This window comes from Nicotiana sylvestris, chromosome 12 (genome assembly GCF_000393655.2).
Source record: "Nicotiana sylvestris chromosome 12, ASM39365v2, whole genome shotgun sequence".
NCBI lineage: Eukaryota > Viridiplantae > Streptophyta > Magnoliopsida > Solanales > Solanaceae > Nicotiana > Nicotiana sylvestris.
In genome coordinates this window covers 97,574,283-97,598,106 of record NC_091068.1, presented here as the reverse complement: position 1 = coordinate 97,598,106, position 23,824 = coordinate 97,574,283, and the positions used below count along the sequence as shown (strand labels likewise).

General features: G+C 36.5%; 1 protein-coding gene across 1 annotated transcript; it reads left to right on the top strand.

Moving 5' to 3' along the window:
- The first annotated feature begins 8,952 nt into the window (after positions 1-8,952).
- On the top strand, positions 8,953-21,747 carry LOC104218344 (villin-2-like). Its single transcript, XM_009768815.2, has 23 exons — positions 8,953-9,116; positions 11,075-11,212; positions 11,539-11,638; positions 11,751-11,819; positions 11,907-12,143; positions 12,245-12,422; positions 12,970-13,102; positions 13,508-13,667; positions 13,749-13,896; positions 13,975-14,075; positions 14,166-14,324; positions 15,035-15,103; positions 15,176-15,244; positions 15,335-15,472; positions 16,938-17,066; positions 17,936-18,083; positions 18,243-18,253; positions 18,340-18,480; positions 18,564-18,689; positions 19,793-19,855; positions 20,285-20,543; positions 21,006-21,232; positions 21,315-21,747. The coding sequence occupies exons 2-23, from the start codon at positions 11,157-11,159 to the stop codon at positions 21,426-21,428; spliced, it is 2,835 nt and encodes a 944-aa protein (XP_009767117.1). The 5' UTR covers positions 8,953-9,116; positions 11,075-11,156; the 3' UTR covers positions 21,429-21,747.
- The last annotated feature ends 2,077 nt before the right edge of the window (positions 21,748-23,824 follow it).

Genomic DNA, 23,824 nt, shown 5'->3' with positions numbered 1-23,824 from the left:
ACACCATAGCATGCCACCTATACTAGCTCAGGAGTATGAAACTTGATATTTATTGATTATGCCCATGTGTCCTTGTATTATTTGTTTCTATGTTGATTTCGATCCTATGACCATGTCGGGCGGATTATGGTTGTAAGCTTGTGATCATACCAGGCAGATTGTGATTGTCAGCCTGTGACCATGCTGAGCGGATTGTGATTGTGAGCCTGTGACCATGTCGGGCGGGTTGTGAATGTGAGCCTGTGACCATGCCGGGCGGATTGAGATTTTGGCACGTGAGTTGTCCGTGCAGTTGTGATGCGAGATGTGGGCACGAGGTGCCATGGGTATATGATGGTGGGTTGAGATCCGTGATTCCTGACTACGAGATGAAGTACCACGGAATGACTTCGTTGTGAAACTTGTGTTAGAACGACTTAATTAATTTATTGTCCCTTGTGCATCCTTATTTGGTTTTAATGATACTTTGCGGTGTTCTTATTGCTTTACTGTTTATATCACTTGTTGGTTCTTGTTGCCATATATTGATTTCTGCTTTCCGTTATTAGTTTTATACTCTTATACTGCATAGGTTATCTTTTCTAGTGAGTGCCTTGACTTGTACCTCGTCACTATTTCACCGAGGTTAGTCTTGATACTTGTTGGGTAACGACCATGATGTACTCATACTACACTTCTGCATATTTTTTTGTGCAGATCCAGGTACTTCGGAGTCTGTTAGTTGTTAGATAGCTGATCAGATATTATTGTGGAAACTTCAAGGTATACCTGTCGTTGCATTTGCAGACCTCGGAGTCACCTTCGGAAGTTATTTTTGTACAGTTTATTTCTATTCCGGAACAATTGTACTTAGAGATTTTCTAGTGAACTCAATAGAGCTTATGACTTGTACTACCGGTTTTGGGATTGTTAACTTTGTATAGAAATTTCTATTTCATATTTAATAGTTGTTGGTTGAGTTTTGCTATTAATTTAGTAAGTTTTAGGCTTACCTAGCCTTAAAAATTAGGTGCCATCACGACATCCTACGGAGGAAAATTAGGGTCATGATATTTTAACTACAATACATGTGACTACGGCTATGGAGGCTTGTGATGCTGATTACATAGTTGTAGATCTTTAAAATGAGAAAAAAGTGTTATCAAATCATCAAACAGGAATGAGGATGAATAGGCGGGTAATTAGTTTTAGTTAAATAAGTATATTTTTTAGGTGAATCTTACATAAATGTCCCAAGTAAGTTTCAACTTACCAACCTCTAGCCATTAATCATAGACGTACCAAAACTAGTCAAGCACATAAAAAAAATTAAAAACCCAAATAAATAAGGTTTTTCCTCTCCAAAATCACATGCAAAAATCTATTTTCATATTTTTAAGCATGATCAACAATATTAGATGCAAGACCGAAAGAAAATTTTATGGATGAGGTAGCAATCAAGATGATGAAATACAAAATATATATATATATATATATATATATATATATATATATATATATATACAAGATTCCAAAAATCTAAGCAAAAAAAGAGACTTTTTTCAATGGGTATAGTTGGAAATTATTGAAAACATAATATACAAATTTTGAGGGAGATTGGAGGTAATTTGGACTGATTTGGTATCAAAATTCGTAGTTAAAATTGAGTTCAAAAAATTCTTTTATGACACATGTATCATGCATGTATCACACACACAGGTATACATGGATGCACATGTGATACACATTTGATATAAATATGATATATATTTGATACACAAATAATACAGAGTGTGATACACATATCATTTTTTTCATGTTAATTTTCAATTCAAACCACCTCAAAACTCTGTCTAGTCATCCCAAAACTGAGATTCAAACTCCTTAAGATGTGTCAAACCTATTCTAATAACACCCACTCAAAAGAAAGCAAAATTTATTCTTTTTTGGCTACCAATAGCTAATTTTAGCTGGCTAATATTGATACCTCAAATTAAAAGGTTGATTGATCAATGAGTTTTCTATTGGGGCCTTGATTATTTTTGGGCTTCTTGACGTACCCAATATTTGTAGAGAAATTTGGTCAAAATGAAAAAATTCAAAGAAGTCCTTAAATATCTTTTGAGCAGTTTGATCCGTTAATTTTGTGAAAAAATGGATACTTTTGATCTTCGTTAAATATTTAACAAACTATGTCAATCAAACTTAAAGGGAACTGCCAAAAAAGACTTATGCAATAACCAAAGATCCCCTTAGTGGCTTTTATTTTGAATTTAGTAGCAAATAAAGAACTGAACACAAAGGACAGTTTAGCTCAAGGGATCGGTGTAGTGGATAACCAGGTTTGCGCTTTGTGCAATGTGGCTAATGAGACTATTGAGCATTTATTTTTTGAATTTGAACTATCTTTCTAAAATTTGGTATAAACTATTTCAATGAGAAGGGATGCTTAGGCATGTATGAATGAGTTGGCAAGGTTGGGCACAATTGTAGAAACACAAATGAGAGAGAAGAATGATACTGCTGAAATAACCAGAATGGCTATGGCATGATATACATATTACATTTGGTACGAAAGAAATTAAAGAATATTCAAGTCAAACAAGAAAGTATTTGGATGATAATTAGACAAGTAATCCAAGATGTCTTTTGTAGATGAATATGAAGCCCAATTTAGCAAACAAACTGGGAATGCTTGCAATGAGAAGCACCTTACAAATTAAGGATTTTAAGATAACTCAAAGTAAGACTAAGTACATATACTACAAGTTTAGTCAGCATGAGAAGAGCGAAGTTGAGGTGAGACAATATGAAATTGCAGTGCCAAATGCAAACAACTTAGATATCTAAGCTCGTTGTTTCAAGACAATGGAATGATAGACGAAGATATTACTTGTAGGATTGGAGCGAGATGGTTGAAATGGAGAAGTGTTACCGGAGTACTATGTGATAGAATGATGCTTACCAAGGTAAAATGTAAATTTTATACAATAGCTATAAGACAGAATATGTTATATGGTAGTGAATGTTGCGCTGCTAAAGTTCAACATAATCGTGAGATGAGTATGGCAGAAATGCGAATGCTAAGATACATATGCGGTCACACAAGATTAGATAAGATAAAAAAATAATTGCATTCACCAGAAGGTGCAAGACACTTTGAGAATAAAATAAGAAAAGGTCGCTTTTTTATCATGTCCTGTGTCGACCTACAAATACATCAGTTTGTAGGTGTGAAACTATGGTGGGGGACGGAGAAAATATTGAAAGCGAATGGAGTAGACCTAAAATTACATGAAAAGAAGTTATCTTAAAAGACCTACAAATCCTTGGAATCAATGCATACTTAGCTAAAGATAGGGCATAATGGAAGACTATAGGGGTAATAACTAATGGAATTGAGTAATGACACTATACTCAAGTAGAGCTTTAAGCCTTCGTAAAATGACCCATATGATTGGAGAACAAAGGAATATCCATTCGGGAAAACACAAGAAAATCCATTAAGTCAAACGGTAAATCAGAAAACCAATAGGGTCGTTGCCATTGTCTTATTAGAGCATAAGTTAACCATCAGCTACTTTACTGCTTTCTTTACTGCTTTGAACAGGTCTTTAGCTAGTAGTAGGATTTTATTATTCCTTTATCTTCTCAAATAAATCTCCTTATTCAAAGAGTTTGTTTAGCAAGTAGTTTAGTCCTCCTCTTCCAGAGGAGTTAGTTTAGGGAATTGGTTTGTCACTCTTGTATTTAAAGGTTGCTTTGATTCAATAAATAAATCAGCTTTTTGTGTCTCTCTTGTTCTTATATGGTATCAAGAGCCTCAACAAACTCTAAGGAGTAAGATCCTACCTTTTTTCTCTCCCACTCACCCTCCACAAATGGCCAACACTACTAGAGATGTTAATGCTGATAACAATAGTGGTGTGATAGTCGTCCAATTTAATTATGCGTCACAATTGCCAATAAAATTACAAGGCAGCCACAACTTTGCAACTTAGAAGGCGCAATTTTCCATGCTTATGCATGGTCATGATCTTTATAGTCATCTAGATGGGTCTACTCCTGCCCCATCTCACACTATCACAAATGGCACAATCTTTAGTGCCAATCCTGCATTTGATCTTTGGTTTCCTTAAGACCAACTCGTTCAAAATGCACTTATGGCATCTGTTGATCCAATAATTGCCACTACTGTTGCAGTTGCTGACTCAGCAAAAAAAGCCTGGGATGCATTGCACACTGCATATGCTAACAAGTCCCAAACCAGAATTTTCAGCCTTCGCGATCGACTTGCGCGACTCACAAAAGACTCCGAACCAATTACTGAATATTTGCAAAATATTCGATCCATGGCTGATGAACTCTCTACTGTTGGTGCCCCCGTCACAAACTCTAAACTCATTGTTAAGATCCTGAGTGGTCTAGGACCAGAGTTTTGTGATATTTCTGTTGCAATCGTACTCGTGACTCCACTATTAAGTATGAAGAACTCTATGAGAAGCTTCTTGATCATGAGCTTTTCCTTAGACATGAAAAGTCAAAGAAAGCTCCTAGCCAAATCACTGCTGCTGCTGCTACATTCAACAAATCTGGAAACTTCAACAATCGCAACAATAGTCGCTCCAACAATAACAATGGCAACAACCAACAATGGCGATAAATAATTTATTTAATTCACAAAATCAGGGGCGATCTTCGAACACCAACAACTCTTATGATGGTGTTCACTGCCAGTTGTGCAACAAACCAGGTCATGTTGCAAGTGTATGCAGATCCAGATCTCACAATCATTTTAAGGCCAAGGCCAACTATGTTTCGGGAATGCACGCATCAGCAAATCCCTAGATTCTCGACTCTAGAGCATCTCACCACATAACTGATAATCCTCACAACTTGCAGGAATATAATGGCATAGAGCAGGTCTCCATGGGTGATGGTAACAAAATACCAATAACTCACACTGGTTTAACTCAATTACATGCATCAAATAATGCTTTTAAACTCTCTAACACTCTCTGTGCTCCTAGCATTAAACGCAACTTACTCTTCGTTTCTAAATTTTGTCAAAATAACCTAACCTCTATTGAATTCTTTCCGTTTCATTTTTCACTGAAGGACCTGGAAACGCGAAATCCATTGGTGCACGGTCGGAGTAGAGACGGTCTTTATGAGTGGACAACCTCACATTCCATATCTTCCAGTAAAGCGCATTTGGCCTCCACCAACACATCCATCTTCACCTGGCATCGTCGATTGGGTCATCCGCATACAAGAGTTTTAAATTTTGTTTTGAATAAATTCTCGCTACCTCGCTCGCAAGACAAAATTTTAGTTTGTAATTCTTGTTCATTGAATAAGGCTCATCGCCATCTTTTTCAGAATCCTACTGTATCAAGTACCAAACCATTTCAAACAATATTTAGTGATTTATGGGGTCCTTCTCCGATTTTATCGATTGACAAAAAATCATATTACTGCATTTTTGTTGATCAATACACCAAATATACTTGGCTATATACATTAAAAAATAAAAGTGAGGTTAAAGACCTTTTCAAAAATTATCAAGCATTAATGGAACGTCGTTTCAATACAAAAATTCTTTCTATCTATACTGATGGTGGTGGCGAATATAAAAGTCTTAATCCATACATAAGTTCTCAGGGTATTGAACATCTTTTATCTCCCCCATACACCCCCCAAAGAGTCGCTCTTGCCGAACGACGTCACAGACATATTATTGAAACGGCAAGAACTTTACTTCATGAAGCTTCGCTTCCACCGACTCTTTGGTCATTTGCTTGTCAACATGCGGTTTATCTCATAAATCGCTTGCCAACCTCACTTTTACAAAATAAATCACCTTTTCAAATATTGTTTGGTAACGATCCAGATTATAATTCTTTAAAAAAATTTGGGTATCTCTGTTATCCCTGGCTCAAACCCTATTCAAAAAATAAATTAGAGCCACGATCAACACCTTGTGTTTATTTAGGTTATTCTTTAAATTATTATGGTCATCAATGTTTTGATCCGAAATCTTCCAAAATATATTTATCTAGAGATGTAAAATTTTTTGAACATAATTTTCCTTTTCAGAATATCTTTTCAAATTTTAAAACTCTTGCATGGGAAAACCTAACTGAAACTAATCCAACAAAATCTCCTATTTTTTCTCCTCCCATAATAAGTGAATTACCCAATCCTATACTTATCCCAAATACAGAAACCAACGCTCAAAAGGACACTGTATCCTCTGCCTGTGCTCCAACAGAATCTGCAACTACAGGTACGTCTTCTACTTCTCCTCCTACAAATTCTGTTGCTCCTCCTGATCTTAATGATACCCAATCTTATCCCCCATTGCCATCCCCAACAGTTATCCCAAGACATTCAAATGCCTCCTCTCCTCCACAATCACTACGTACATTATCACTACCCCCTTCCTCAATACCTATATATTCTCAACAACCATTCACCTCAGTCCTGCATCCTCAATCACCATCTTTACCAATTGTATACAGTCGTAGAACGACCAAAATGACATCTACTGGCCAAACCACTGTTGCTCGTACCACTGCCTCAACTCCGCAACCCTCACAACCTTCCCTCGAACCACTTCCAGTCACAGAACCACAACAACCTTCTCTCCCTCCTCCAAATCGTGTTGTGACTCATTCACAAAACATAATTCATAAACTGAAAATAATCCATGACTTCATGGCTCACTTATCCCCCACCATCACCCCCTACCAGTTTTAAATAAGCTAACAAACACCCAGAGTGGCAGAGAGCAATGAAAAGTGAATTTGATGCATTATTGAATAATCAGACATGGGAATTGGTACCACATGACCCCACAAAAAATATTGTTTCTTGCAAGTGGTTATATAGGTTAAAGAGAAAAGCTGATGGGACAATCGATCACTACAAGGCTTGTCTTATTGCAAAGGGGTTTACGCAACGTCCTGGAATTGACTTTCACGCTACATTTAGTCCGGTTTTCAAACCGACTACTGTGCGTTTGGTGCTTTCAATTACTGTCCAGCAAAATTGGCCCATACGTTAGCTTGATGTCAACAATGCGTTATTGTAGGGTCACCTAGAAGAAGAAGTCTACATGGTCCAACCTCCGGGTTTTGAAGACGAGCAGCTTTCCTCACATATATGTCGCCTAAAGAAAGCTATATACGGACTCAAGCAAGCTCCTCGGGCCTAGTACAATGAACTTAAGACGTTCTTTCTTTATTTGGGATTTGTCAAGTCCGAATCTGATGCATCACTTTTCATTCGCAAAGTGTCGAACAGCGTGTTGTATGTGCTTGTCTATGTCGAAGATATCATCATCACAGGGAGCCATAGCTCATATGTAAATCAGGCTATATATTGTATTGCTGGCCGTTTTTCCATTAAGGATCTCAGAAACCTTAACTTTTTTCTCGGAGTTGAGGTGCTTCGTGTTGCAGATGGAATTACTCTATCGCAATCCAACTACATCAGTGAAATCCTCTCTGAAGAAAATATGAAAGACTGCAATTCCGCAAAAACTCCAATGAGTTCCAGTGAAGTGCTTCAACAAAATGATGGAGTGGAACCAACTGATGCCACTCGCTACAGGAGAGTTCTTGGAAAACTACAGTACTTGTCTTTCACTCGTCCAGACATAAGTTTCTCAGTGAACAAATTGTCTCAATTTATGCACTCCCCATCTGAACTACACTGGAAAGCACTCAAACGAGTACCCAGGTATCTTCAAGGAACAATTCAGTTTGGTCTTCACATTCAAAGAGACAACGATTTCAAGCTACACATGTATTCTGATGCGGATTGGGCTGGAGATGCGAGTGATCGAGCCTCCACTACTGGTTATATACTATTTTTTGGCCAAAATCCTGTGAGCTGGTCATCCAGGAAACAAAGAACAGTTGCTTGCTCATCAACCGAAGCAGAGTATCGAGCGGTTGCAAATGCACTTGCTAAAACAAATTGGGTGACGAATCTGCTAAATGAACTACATGTTTCAATTCCACAAGCACCAACCATTTACTGTGACAATGTTGGTGCAACTTATTTATGCGAAAATCTAGTCTTCCATAGCCGCATGAAACACATTGCGGTGGACTTTCACTTTGTTCGCAAGCAAGTCCAACAGAATCAAGTTCGCATTGTTCATATTCATACTGCAGATCAGCTCGCGGATACCCTCACCAAAGCGTTACCAAAGCCAGCCTTTGACAGGCACTTATTCAAGCTAGGCGTAGTTACACACTGCCTAACTTGAGGGGGGCGTATTAGAGCATAAGTTAACCATAAGCTACTTTATTGCTTTCCTTACCGTTTTGACCAAGTCTTTAGCTAGTAGTTAGGATTTTGTTATTCCTTTATCTTCTCAAATAAATCTCCTTATTCAAGGAGTTTGTTTAGCAAGTAATTTAATCCTCCTCTGGAATAGGAGTTAGTTTAGGGAATTGGTTTGTCACTTGTATTTAAAGATTGCTTTGATTCAATAAATAAATCAACTTTTTGTGTCTATGTTGTTATTAAAACCTGATCTTTGTCTAAATTTAGTAAGTGTAGTGAGTAAAATCTTTTTCATCTCTCTCGTCAACGCCATCATTATCATTCAACTCCTTTTCTTTCCCTCTCTGTGAAAGTATATTACGCCTTTCTTCGTTTCCGCATATTCTGTCTGCAAAAGAATTACTACCTCCGTTTCAATTTATGTGAACCAATTTGATTCGGCACGGAGTTTAAGAAAAGAGAGAAGACTTTTAATTTTGTGATGTAAAATGAGGCACATATATTTTTTGTGGCTATAAATTATTGTGTAAAGGTAAATTGTTTCCAAATAAAGAAAGAAGTCATTCTTTTTTGTACGGACTAAAGAAAAATAGTTTCGCATAAATTGAAACGGAGGGAGTATCATATTTTCTGCAATCAAATCTCAAAAGGCTCAAAAAGTTAGACAGAGAGAGAAAGGGAAGGAAAAAGAAAAACATTGCAGCCCATTAACTGCAATTATTATTCCCTCCCTTTTCCTCTCTCTCTCTCTTTTATATTTGCCAGCTCGTCTTCTCCTCTGTTGTACCCTTTTCTTTATTCTCTCTCTATCAACACGTTCACAAAGATCTCCTGAGGTGCGTTTGACTCTTCCCGTATTTTGATTAATTCTCGTTGATTTCTTGTTTTATTGGATTCTATTTGATATCTACATTTTAATATAATTTTTTGTTTAGAGTTTGTTGTTATGATTTCTGCCCTTTTGTTTTTTTTGTTGTTTTTTGGTTAATGTTAGTCTTGTTTATGTTAATCTAATGAGTAATGATGTGGTTTCTTCATTACCTAAGTTTATGTATTGATTGATTAAGCAATTATCATTTGATATGAAGAATATGTTTGGTCTGTCAATCTTTTGAAATTGGTTCTTGATATTTAATGCTAGTTTTGAGGGTTTCTTGTGGTTTTAGAGTCTAATTCTCGAAGTAGGGTGTTTTACTAGCTAAATGTTCCATGCAGCTGTGGTTATTAGCTATGCTTGAACTCTCCAATAATGCAACCAGGTGCGTGTCGGATCCTTAAAAGTAGTACACTTTGGAGGATCCGACACGGATGCGGCAGCATTTTGGAGAGTTTGAGCAACATTAGTTATTAGGTAATCTCACAATAGATCATTAGTTGTTGGGGGTGCATTTTAGGGTGATAAAAATATGGTTTCCCTTGCTTTGAGTTCTAATGCAAATTAGTTTAGCCTTTTTCTTTTTTTTTTAGGGGGGGTGGGGGTGGGTGGGTGTAAATAAAGCTTTACCGTTGCCATACGCACCCAAAACATAGCATAGCAACTACACATTAGGAATCTGAGAGCCCTATTCTTGGAAACTTGTCTGGCTTTTCTAAACCGGCTGAGGAGCAGATTAATCCATATCTGCAGTATAAATGACATTCTGAAGAATGAAAGAACTTAAATGCTTAAATGACCTACATTGGACTAAATTTATTGGAATTTGGATGGAATGATGACAAAGAATATATCAGATTGCAGAACAATAAAGACACAACCAAATTCCTAGATAGGTTTCAGGGTCATGCATATTTATTGAAGGGGATCTCTTTCTCCTACCAGGCCAGGGTTATTCAATAGTGGACGCAATGAGTTGGCCCGTGACTCATTCTCCCCCTACCTGCATTTACTGGTGGATTAATTGAAAGTATCAACTTTTATAGGCTACTGTTGAATGTGATGGGTCAATTAAAAGCTCGAACTTCTAGAAACGCTCTTGAAAGTAAGGTAGAAGATTAGACAAGATCAAAAATGTAATAATTGATGGAAGGTACAAGTAATATACATGAGGATAAAAAGAGATAAGGTCGCATGAGATGGTTTGACCATGTTCTACGTAGAATTCCAAATGTACCACTCTATAAGTGTGAGATTATGATGATTGGAAGTATTAAAAAAGGGATGAAGTATACCTATAATCATGTTAAGGAACTTGTCTGAAAAAGCACACTATCTCTAAAAATCCAGTTATGCTACAAAAAGTACTTTCATTAAGGTTTAATCAGATTGGTAAGTTGTATTAGGTCTAGTACTTTTTAGAAATCATTTTAGCGTGCTTAGAGAGTTGTATATTAGTAGAAAATGTAGCGAACTTCCAGTGTTAAAGTGCCCCTAATTTGTTTCTAAAGATAACATATCGAGTATTGATATGAAACAGGACCAAGTGGAGCAAAGGGGATATTGAGTATTCATTTTGCCACTGGAACTAGTTAGGATTGAGACTCTGTTGTTGTTACTTGTTACTGTTTCTGTTGACTGTGATTGAGGCTAATATATGAAGATTTTGACTGAATTAGTGGGGCCGACAATTGGTACCTTCAAGAATAAGTTTTATGAGGACAAGTTGGGAACTGGAACTATATCATGGCTTCAGATGTTTCCTACAGTGAAGATTCACTTCTGTATACACACACACATGAAGATGATATTTGGTGTGCTGGCTATTTAATGAAGTCCTGAATTTGTTGCTGATATGGTAATGAAGTTTTTTTCTATACTTAACGCTAATCTTGCTCATGTCCATTTTTTTCTGTGCAGTTGGTGTTCAGAACTTAGGAGCTCAACAATCTAGTTTCTCTTTCTTCCTCAAAAGAAGCTGTAACAGGAAAGATTTTGCATCATGCCTAACTCTGTTAAAGCCTTAGAACCTGCATTTCAGGGTGCGGATCAGAGAATGTATCCTTTGCTGCAAAAATGTGGTTCTTGATTAGTTACATGGAAGTAAGTTTGAAATGAGTATTGATCAGTTTTGAAACACTGTTGGGATTTTCTCAGCACCCTGCCTTTATGGAGGGTAGGCTGAAGACCTATAAAAAACAAAATAAATAAGGGGTACACCGAGCTTTTCCTGTAAATGTTCTGCACCTTTTATGTTCATTATTTCCACTGCCAAATATAGCTGCGGGAAATTTTTTAACTTGAGAGTTATGTTAATTGTTTTACTGCCGAACGTGGCCTATAGAAACTTTCCAGACTTTAGAGTTGAGCTTAACTCTATCTAGAGGGACCGAAATTTGGAGAATTGAGGATTTCCAACCAGTTCCATTGCCTAAGTCTGAATATGGTAAATTCTACTCGGGTGATTCTTACATCGTCTTGCAGGTGCATAGATGCAAAAATCTTTGGCTTTACATGTACCTCCTTTATCTAGGGAGAAAAGCTTCATTCATGTCTAATATTCCTACTCCTATCACATGTTCATCTATAATTGCAGACAACTTCAGGCAAGGGAGGTTCTTATATTTATGATATACACTTCTGGCTTGGAAAGGATACTAGTCAGGTGTGAAATCAATCTTCATTCTTAGCAGCTATTCAAGCAGATTTATAATTTTCTTTTCCAGTTTCTAAAATGTGGATGCTATGTCAGGATGAAGCTGGAACTGCAGCTATCAAAACTGTTGAGCTTGATGCGATTCTTGGAGGGCGAGCAGTACAGCATAGGGAAATCCAAGGTCATGAATCTGACAAATTTTTATCATACTTTAAGCCATGCATTATACCACTGCAAGGTGGTATTGCGTCTGGATTCAAGAAACCAGAAGAGGAAGAATTTGAAACAAGGTTGTATATCTGCAAGGGTAAACGCGTTGTCAGGATGAAGCAGGTACAGAAGCATAAAAAACTTACTGCATGAGCTTGTTTAGAATATGTCATCTAGTTCAGTTGTGGTTGAAGATTACTTATTTAAGCTGAGATTTGTATCAGGTCCCATTTTCCCGGTCCTCTCTAAATCATGATGATGTGTTCATTCTGGACTCTAAAGACAAGATATATCAGTTCAATGGTGCAAATTCTAGCATCCAGGAGAGGGCCAAAGCACTAGAAGTTATTCAGTTCTTGAAGGACAAGTATCACGAGGGGACGTGTGATGTTGCAATTGTTGGTAAGTACAAGCCTCGGAAATTCAAACATAAGAAGTAAGCAAGTAATACATATTTATTATACTCCTTCTATCCCAGTTAAATTGCTGTAGTTTAAGTTTGTTGTTGAAATTCTTTTTCTAGCCGTCAAATATTCTTAGTCTATTTGGATTTTCTGCAGCTAAAGCATATCTATTTGGCAGATTTCTATAGTATTTTATACTTCGTACCATGATTTTTTTTGCTTTAGAAAATTATGGGTCAGATTCATTCTGAAGTTTGGTAAATTTAATTGTCAAAGTTAAAGCAAGACTTTTAGAAACAGTGTTCCTAAATTATGCATAAAATTTAGTGTGTCTACATGCTATGGATTTGTATAGTATGTGCCTCAAATGATTCAATCATCTAGAATAAGGGACAAAATAAATCCGACAGAGTTCATATATATCTGTTTTTGATATATATGTCATGTTTCGGTCCTAATGAAGAGCTTCAGACCTTTTTCTGTACTTCGTTAATATTCTATTGTATTCATGTGGAACTGCTCCTTATATCTATTGCATACCCCAGATGATGGAAATTTACAAGCTGAGTCGGATTCCGGTTCGTTCTGGGTGCTCTTTGGTGGCTTTGCTCCAATTGGCAAAAAGGTTGCTAGTGAAGATGATATTGTGCCCGAGAAGACACCTGCAAAACTTTATAGGTATCGTTGAATTCTACTGTTCTATACCTGTCTTTACTGTGAGCTACATAACTATTATTCCATCAAGTTAAGCCAATTTATATTATTCCATCAGATGGACATGAACGAATTAGGTAAAGTTCTTGTTTATTGCCTGTAATTATAGTGGTAATGTTATGGTCTCAAGCTTATGACACTTAATACAAAGTATTCAAAACATCCTTGGCTAACCTTTTACTGTTGGATAGTACTTCTTTCCACTAAAGAGGATCTTTATACTTGAATTGGTCTAGTTAATTTTTATAATATATTTGCATATCTGTGTTTATTATATCCCTAGTGCTTGCTACTTTCTCATCATTGAACTTTTAAATCAACCTTTTGCTGGTGTTGGTGCTAAAGTTGAACTTTTTCCTCTTTTTGTAGCATTACTGATGGTCAAGTCAGTCCCGTGGACGGTGAACTTTCAAAATCTAGCTTAGAGAACAATAAATGCTATCTTTTGGATTGTGGTGCTGAGGTATTTATTTGGGTTGGCCGTGTAACTCAATTGGAAGAGAGGAAAGCTGCCATTCAAGCTGCAGAGGTAGAATAATAATAGCTTTTAACTCCAGAATTTTCTTTTATGGTGAAATTCTCATGACTAATTGACTAAATTTATCCACAGGAGTATCTTACCAGTCAAAATAGACCAAAGTCAACACATGTAACCCGACTTATTCAAGGCTATGAAACACACTCATTCAAGTCCAGCTTTGACTCTTGGCCTTCAGGGTCTGTACCAGCCGCTGAGGAGGGAAGAGGAAAAGTAGCAGGTAGATTAGTTTGAAACTTGTAGAATTGATACATGTTTGTTGGAAGCAGTTTTATTTGACATTGTCGCATTTATACAGCTTTGCTGAAGCAACAAGGGGTTGGTGTTAAAGGTGGTAGCAAAAATACTCCTGCAAATGAGGAAGTCCCGCCGTTGCTTGAAGGGGGTGGAAAAATAGAGGTCTGATCATCATTATGATATCCTTTTGATTATAATTCGTCTGTTGATATTGCTTGCTTGGTCTTCGCTAAAAACGTACGATTTTACTAGGTCTGGCGTATCAACGGCAGTGCAAAGAGCACTGTGCCCGGAGATGATATTGGTAAATTCTACAGTGGAGATTGCTATATAGTTCTTTACACATACCACTCTAATGAAAGGAAAGAAGATTATTATCTATCCTGGTGGATTGGAAAGGATAGCATTGAGGTAATGTAGATTGTCACTGCAATATAAGGGCCTACACATCTTTTCTTGTTATTAGTAATTCAATTGGCATGCCATGTAGACATTGGGATAAAAATCCCCTCTTCTATTTTAATTTTAATTACTTATAAAAAATTGTATGCTCATAAATAGTGATAAGAAATGAAGGTCCACATACTCTTGTTATTTTCATGTATTCAAATAGGATCTATTTGGATGACCTTGTAAAATCTCTCTTCTCTTCTCCTTGCTGTAGACTCGAAAAGGTGGAGAAAGGAAACTGAAGTGAAATGTAATGCCATCATATAAGAATTTCGTCCTTCGTAAATTAGTTTTATATATATATACTTGCTATATTTATGACTCATCTGACTAGCACAGAGATCTAGAAAATAAATTTTGTTGAAATGCCTAGTACAATAGTTGAAAATTGAAAGGCATAATATTAAGGTATTACGTTTGAAGAATGTCAGGTACGACAGATAAGTAATATAGTGCTATAATAGTAGTTTATCTTAGTTTGAATATTTGGAGTTTGATAAACTTTTCCTTTTAGCGAAAGCAGAAATAGTGAAGCAGAAGGGATTAAAATAGAAAGTGAAGTTAGGATTGATGGACTATTTATCTCTACATTGTCGTCCTTTCTACTTTATATTCATGTATATGACAAAATTTGAAGGCTTTATCCAGTCCATTGTACGTTGTGGATTCAGGAGGATCAAAATACGGCTGCAAAATTGGCCAGTACAATGTGCAATTCACTTAAAGGGAGACCAGTGCTGGTATTACTTCTTGACACTTCTTTTCTCTAGAAAACTGTATGAAGTTTTAGTATGACCTGTAACATTATCCAGGGTCGCGTATATCAAGGGAAAGAACCGCCACAATTTGTTGCAATCTTCCAGCCCATGTTGGTCCTTAAGGTACCGGTTATGCAGTGTAATTCGGGCTATTGTTGTAGAATGTAAATTGTCATATTTAATAACTGTAATGAATTTCTATCGTTTTCTCAGGGTGGATTAAGCTCTGGATATAAAAATTATATTTCCGACAAAGGCCTGAATGATGAAACCTACACTGCTGATTCTGTGGCACTGATTCGATTATCTGGAACTTCTGTGCATAACAACAAAGCAGTTCAAGTTGATGTTGTATGCTTATCAACCCTTCTAGATTTCTTCTCTTTTTGGGCTACTATGTAATTGATTTTATGAATCTTTTTAGTAGTTTGAGGCTGATATGTTCATTCTTTATATCTAGGGTATGTGTATCGGTACATCACTGTAAAAATAGCACGGGCTAGCCAGTTTTCGGACTGGTCATTCAAAAATAGCCAGCGTTTGCGAAGTCACTGAAAAATAGCCACTATTTTGCTGCAACACGGAAAGTTCCAGCCTAATATACTGGAGATCGGTGCACCTATGTATGAACTTCCAGCATATTATGTTGGAACTTCAACACGCGGAAAGTTCCAGTATAATATAATGGAGATTGGAGCACCGAACTCCATTTTATTATGCTGGACCGGTATAAATATACTGGAATTTATACTGGAGTTCCAGTATAATTCCAGTATATTATACTAAAGTATTTTTTTGGATTTTGAATAGTGTTTTCGTTCAGATTTATCTTTACATGAAAAGTGGCTAAATTTCGATTACTTTTGAAACTGTGACTATTTTTGAATGACCACTTGTAAATATGGTTATTTTTGAATTTCTTTGCCATGTTCATATTGTTTTATTATTGTTGGGCTAAACTAGCCAAAAATAGATATTGTTCACTTTGGCCAAGCCTGCACGATTTTATCCAAAAGGCTTCCCATCATTAAGAGTAACACTACACCTAATATGTAGCTTCCCAATCTTAATTTGGGCTCTGATAACGGTTGTTGGGCTCAATTGGCCAAAGATACTCTTAACATGGTTTGATGGGAGAAATTCAAAAATAGCCAGATTTACAATTGGTCGTTCAAAAATAGCCCAGTTTCAAAAGTAATCGAAATTTAGCCACTTTTCATGTAAAGATAAATCTAAGCGAAAACACTGTTTAAAACCCGGAAAATACGTCAGTATATTATATTGGAGTTCCAGCATGAGTATGCTTGAACTCCAACATATTATACTGGAGTTCCAGCAAGTATAATTGTCCAGTATAATATACTGGAGTTTGGAGCACCGGTGCTCCAGTATATTATACTGGAGTCAGCAAAGTATACCGTTCCAGCATAATATGCTGGAGTTCATCACAGGTGCACCGAACTCCAGTATATTATGCTGGACCGGTCTCTGTTGCCGCAAAATAGTGGCTATTTTTCATTGACTTCGTAAATGCTGGCTATTTTTGAATGATCAGTCCGAGAAAACTAGCTATACCGTGCTATTTTTACTGGTTTGATGTGTCCGCTTTGGACCAAACCCGAACTATTTTCCAAAAAGACCTCACACTATTAAGAGTAATTCTACACTTTATATGTAGCTTCACAATCTTTTCAGCTACCAATGTGAGCCTTTGTTCTCGCACCCAACAATAATGATGAACTCTATTGTGAACTTATGCTAGAAAATTTAAAAATTGGATTACTTATTTTATTTTCTTGTTTCTAAACTCTGTCAGGTGGCAACTTCACTGAACTCTAATGAGTGTTTTCTTCTGCAATCTGGCTCATCAGTATTTAATTGGCATGGAAACCAGAGTACCTATGAGCAGCAGCAATTAGCAGCAAAAGTTACAGAATTCTTAAAGGTGGGAACTTTTCTTGAATTTGAGAGCATGCTTTCTTTTTCATTGTTCTTTCAACTTAGAAAGGCCTGATCTTTTAAGTTCTGCTATACAAGGTGATAACCGACTTTAAATGGAAAGATTGGATCATGTTATTCTTCCTTGACGACTGTTAAGAATTTGCGACATGGATAGTAATTAAAATGTATTTCTTCTTTCTTCATTGTTTTTCTCAAATTAAAAGGGCCTAACAATTTAAGTACACTATGCAAGATGGTTACCTACCCTGAATGGTAAGGGTGTCCCATTTATCATTCCTTGACGAAAATTGTTAGGATATGTAATATAGATAGTAATTGTTTTAGGTGAAAGTGCTTTAATGGCCTAATATTGATATTTCCACTGTCAAGATCTGGCTTTCCATGTTATGTGTTTTAAAAATCTGGCTATGCAGTTTTACATGGGATTTGCGTTTTTATCTCTGTTGGTGCCTGATGAGGATGCAATCAGCTTTTTTGACGAAAACCTTGTTTTCCACGTGATAAGATGTTGCCGCGTATGTGAAATGTGATTTCCTTAAAACACACTGAAGAAAACACATTAAAAAATTTAAGAACCTAGTTCGATCAAATTATGGTCACTAGGTTGTGATACAAGTCCTTCAGTGACCCAAATCCTTTAAATACAACCTCCAGTTATATAGCCAGTGTGGCAATGAAACATAGTACCCACTATACTGAACTTTTTCCAAATAAACAGTGGTAAAGTTTGAAATGATTGCACAAACACCTCTCCACCTGACATATGTCCTGATTGTCCGTTATCTAAGTGTATCCTATTTGTCCTAGTTTATGCTGCGTTTGTCTGATTGTTATTGGTTTTCTTCAACTCAGCCAGGAGTAACTGTGAAACACGCTAAAGAAGGAACAGAGAGCTCAACTTTCTGGTTTGCTCTTGGAGGAAAACAAAGTTACACCAGCAAGAAAGTAGCTTCAGAGGTCGCCAGAGATCCCCATTTGATTGCTTATTCAATTAATGAAGGTGCATCCGTGATCTCTTAATGTCATAAGATTCTTGATTGCAAATAAGAAAGTGTGTTTTAACTTTGTTAGATATCTCTTTTTTTTTTTTGGTAAACAAAAAGTGTTATACGCTAACTATCTTTTCCATTGATTTTCATGCAAATATGTGGATGTTCAGGAAAATTTGAGGTAAGGTCCTAGAATACAAAATTAAGCTTTTTAATGCATGAAGAGCTTGTATATCTGGTTTAATTTTTGCTTTACTCATTTGATAGATTGAAGAAATCTACAACTTCTCTCAAGATGATTTATCGACTGAGGATGTTTTATTACTTGATACACATGCCGAAGTGTTTGTTTGGGTTGGTCAGTCATCAGATCCCAAAGAAAAGCAAAGTTCTTTTGAAGTTGGACAGGTAATACACGGTATCATAGACATTTGAGAAGTGTGTTTTCTTCTGTTCTTAATTATGCTTCACTAACCATTGAAGTCCTGCAGAAATACATCGAGATAGCTGCATCTTTAGAAGGGTTGTCTCCTAATGTTCCACTGTATAAAGTCACGGAAGGAAATGAACCTTGCTTCTTTACAACATTTTTCTCCTGGGATCCTGCTAAAGCTATTGTAAGTGACTAAATCCCTCTTTCGGTCATCTTGTTCCGGAACTTTATTATATAAAGTTTGATATGACATTCATGACACCATCTAAATAACATCAGCCACTAAGGGATGGGAAGGTATCTTTATATAGTCTTGAGCAATCCTTACCTCACAAGGTAGCTTTTAAGATTGAGTTAGGCCCAAGGTCCATTTATCAATATGAAACCGTTGCATCGATCATCTTTTAAGCTTTTTATAAACTTTGGAAGGTGGATGGAACTTGGAAGATGGTGTAACAGCCAGTCCACTAGTGATATTCTCCACTTTGGGCCTAAGCTTGTGTGGTTTCAACAAGCATCACTAGGTCTAAGGCTTGTTTCTTTATATACCCAGTGTCTCTCCCGTATTTTGTGAGATTTCCAAACTCAATTGAACGCTGAGGTTTATCCCACCATCACCCAGTATTGCACGCGAAATGCCTCTGATATCATATGCACAAACCAGTCTACAAGTAATATTGTCCGCTTTGGGCCTAAGCTCGCCCAAATTGGAACACGTCACTACGATCTAAGGCTTATTTCTTTATATACTAGCATTTCGCCCGTGTTTTTTTTCCGATATGGAATTTGCCTAGTGTGTTATAGATGGTACAAGAGCTAGTACATAGCATAAACTGCCAGAGACCGAGCCAAACTTGTAATAAGCAAATATTGTAATTGCAAAGAAGAAAGTCCTTAAACTAATAACCATAGACGCAAGCCAGTAAAAGATACTTGGTGTACACAATAAATTGCTATTGATATACTGGGAATAAAAAAAGATGTAAACCTGTCATATGCAAAAGGATTTTGTTATAGAAAGGTAGGAAGAAATTTGCAGTAGCACTATAGTGTTAAATGCCCCAACATGTTTGGGACTGAGACATAGTTATTGTAGTATGGTATTAAAGGGAAAATCCAATTTGCGCCGTGTAGTTAGGTCAACCGACTTTTATTTGGTCCTCATTACTGAGCAACTTCTCGATTGCTAGCGGACATCTATATTTTGTCTCATCAAATATCCTGCAATGTTTTCTAGTTCTGGTAAAGGATTCTGACATACGTTATTCAACATACCTATTTAACCAGGCACATGGAAACTCGTTCCAAAAGAAGGTTATGCTACTCTTTGGGGTCGGTCATGCTTCAGCGGTAACTATATTTCATAAAAGCAAGATGTATTTCCCCATAAATTTTTTATGCTTCTGTGCAAATATTTTCCATTATAGACATTTCAAATCATCTGAGTTTCAGGAATCACAAACTCTAATTAATACTATTTCTTTCAGAGATCAACATATCATCATTTTATCATGCTTTCCTCCAACTTAAGCTGTCCATACTAGAACCATATTCAACGAAGTTAGTTACATTTTCAGTTGGTATTCCTAGTTCCGAAAGCTTCATATTTCTGTCACTGGTTCTCTTTACGATATTGTTAGAACTGTACTATCATGGTTATTAGTTGTGGAAATGTTGATTCTGCTTTGACTTCCAACCAACCAAATTTGTGAAACATATTATTTGTCCAAGCTTCCATGCATTTTATATAAGACCTTTTGGTCTATTTTTCTGAATCAGCAAAGGTCCAATGGGACAAATCAAGGTGGAGCAACCCAAAGAGCTTCAGCTTTGGCTGCTTTGAACTCTGCATTTAGTTCATCATCTCCAGCAAAATCCAGTTCTGCGCCAAGGTCTGCTGGGAAAAGTCCGGGTTCACAAAGAGCAGCTGCAATAGCTGCTTTATCTTCTGCTCTTAGTGCCGAAAAGAAGCAGCCACCTGAGGGCGGCTCTCCTCTCCGATTAAGTAGAACTTCATCAGTAGATGCTATTGCCTCTGGTATAAAAATCTTTCTTGCACTTCTATTATACAGCTATTTCCAGATCCTTCCCTTTCCAATCAGATTGTATGCTGTGAATCCTCTATTAGTGTGTGTTCTGTGTACTTTAAAAGTGCTTCCTATTTTATATTTTATTATTTCAGACAAGACATTACTAAGCTTTAGTCATTGGTATGTCACTAGGTACGCCGTATTTATATACATACATGTCTATATATGTGCATTGATGTATGTTTTCATCGTGTTCTTTATTTGATGATCTAAAAGTGTTACCAATAGAAATTGATGACTCTTAGTTTTCAATGAAAGATTATTGATGAGAAACCGGTGCTACTTGCTAGCATAGAGTCGTTGGAAATTTCAACTTTTAGGCTGACCAGCATTACTTAATTGTCTTTAAAGCAAAATTCTTTGCTAAGTATGATATATATGAACGCTTTTTTCTTATTTCTGCCGAACAGGGAATGAAGTTTCTACTGCTGAGATTGAAGATTCTAAAGAAGTTCCAGAACACAAGGAGATCGAAACAGTTGAGCCTGCAGAGACTGATGGAGAGGACGTGGAACTGAAGCTTGAACCAGAACAGGTTGAGACTGGCAATGATAGTAGTCAGACTACATTTAGCTATGAAAGACTGAAGGCTAAATCTGAAAATCCTGTCAGTGGGATTGATTTTAAACGGAGAGAGGTTTGTGCTCAAGTATTGTTCACATTCCTACATTCTGATGAAAGTCAGTTCCTTTTTCTTATTTTTATTGATGGATTCTCAGGCTTATCTTTCTGACGAGGAATTCAAGTCAGTACTAGAAATGACAAAAGAAGCTTTCTATAAGTTGCCTAAATGGAAGCAAGATATCCACAAAAAGAAAGTTGATCTCTTCTAGAACCAAGATATCCACAATATATGGGTACATATTGCTTTGATTGGTACTTTCATTTTGCTGTCTGCTTTTCTCAGAACCAAGTTTTTGGTGTTCTTGGTTTCTTTGTTCACTTTGTGATGCCTGCTTGAAGAGTGATATTTTTTGAGTTCTCTCTTTTACTGTAGTTGAAAATCAGCAGTCAGGTCAATTCTTTGATTTCCTAACTCATTGTGTATTGAGGTCACTTTTGTCAATCATTTATTTGTTAATTAAAGGGTGTGTACAGACTTTATATTATTTATAACTGATGCAGTAGCTATCTGCTTCTGCTTTTGTTCAAGTTTCTTTTTCTTTCTTGTTTAGAGGAATAGTTATTTTTTCCAATACTATTGCTTGGAAAGTTCAGTAGGTAGAGTTACTTCTTGGACTTGAAATATTGAATACTGGGAGCAATCTTAGTTCCACAACGTAAAGCATGTATTGACTATAGTGGATTTTTTTTTTCAATTGTTGAAGATTATTTGCTAGTGTTTGATTATGTGAATTATTAAAAAACACATCAAAAATATTTTTCATCTGAAAAAAGAAAAAAGAATTATGTGAGTATTGAAATGGAGAAGCCATTGTCTTTGAATATGTTTCTACTTATATTCTCTAAAAAACAGTGTTCGTAAGATCCTCTACTTTGTACGTTATATACAGTTGTGCATACTTTGTACGTTATACACAGTTGTGCAGTATGTCAAGTATTGTAACAACTCACATGACTCGTAAATACATTACATGGATCTACCGACTCCCAAGACACTAGAAAATAATATATAAAATAAAATACAGTTTACTTAGAAACATATCTATGTTATACTACCAGACATTGTATATTTACATATAAACATTTTTGGATGACTACTTGCAAAAGATTATTACAATAATTTTCGATAAAGTTTAGCATACTATAGGTGTGTTTGGTACGACGTAAATTATTTTTAAGAAAAAAATTGTGAAATAAACAGAGAAATATGGCTTTCATCACTTATAGCGACAAAAATAAGCACGGGAGAGTAGAAACATCGGAAAGTGGTTCCAAAGTTAAAGAAGAAGAGGGGAAGCATAGAACGTTGAACTTAAGAAATTTGGTCCTCATACCAAAACCAGCTTCAGACAAGTCTTCAACCGACTCAATAGTCGGCGTATCAATATCATCTTCTACCACAACAAAAAGGGGCTTCCTCAGTCTCATTAGCAAGGCAAAATTAAGTATTAGTGGGATTGACGAACCTAACTTCTTGCTCGGAGTCAGGAATTTCTTTGATTTTCCTCTTCAGAACAGCCAACTTCAAAATGCACTCATGGAACCACGAGCCTATCAACCGAAACTCGAGGATGAGATCCTCGAAATCCAAACCCTGCAAAAATACAATGAAAGACGCATGTCCACTCAGAAATCTCATAAATGTACTTCCAGGTTCTCATCTCCATAGGTGCAGAAGATAACATTTATGCAACCCAGCCATAAAAATTTGAGACTTCTCCAATTATTTTCATGGTGGCTATTATTTATATATATAAAGGAGAACTTACGAGCGTAATTTCACTTATCGGGGAACGATGATCACCAGGCTCAATCAGTTCTCGAATGAGAATATAACTACGAATCTGCTATACCACCGCTGGTCATGATCATCTCAGGAATCAACAATAACTCGATCGTTTACTTCGAGCATTAAGGGTAAACACCCCAGCACGGAAAAGCTTAGGAGAATTAAGATAAAGATGATGGCAAAGAGTGAAGTTTACCGAAACCAAATTCAATAAGAAAAGGAGGCAAGTCACAACTCTTCAAACTATCGGGCATATTTGAGCTAAGCGGATATTAAAATAACAACAAAACTCCTCAATCACTGGGTCAATTGCGGGTTGGAGCCCGAGAGTAAACGAGTATGTGCACATGAATGAGTAGCCTTCATGGTAGCTGGTTTTTCGCGCATTATCTTAAGAAGTTTCAATAAGGAAATTTGATTTCCAATGGTAATCTTTTAGAACAATGAAATATATATAGTGGTTTGATAATAGAAGGGTAATTGTCAACATGATCGTTACGACCATCCTTCTGACCACCCATCTTGTTCCATTGGGCGCAATCAACAGCAAAGTTGAATTGTTTGGGTATAATCTCAGAAAATAAGGGTTCGCCTATAGGTGCTGCAACACCCCCGATTTATCCTACTTCTTATTCTTGAAAGAAGGCCTAGTAGTAGAGAAACTCCCTACTCGCCATGGAACCAAGACGGTGAAGTCTTCCTTCTCTTCTCCTAGCCCTAACAGGGGCTTCAATGTTTGGTAACTCGTTGATTATAATAGCCTGATGAGGAGAAACTTCAGGGTTAGAAGACGCAAAAGGAACAATGTTTTGAGAA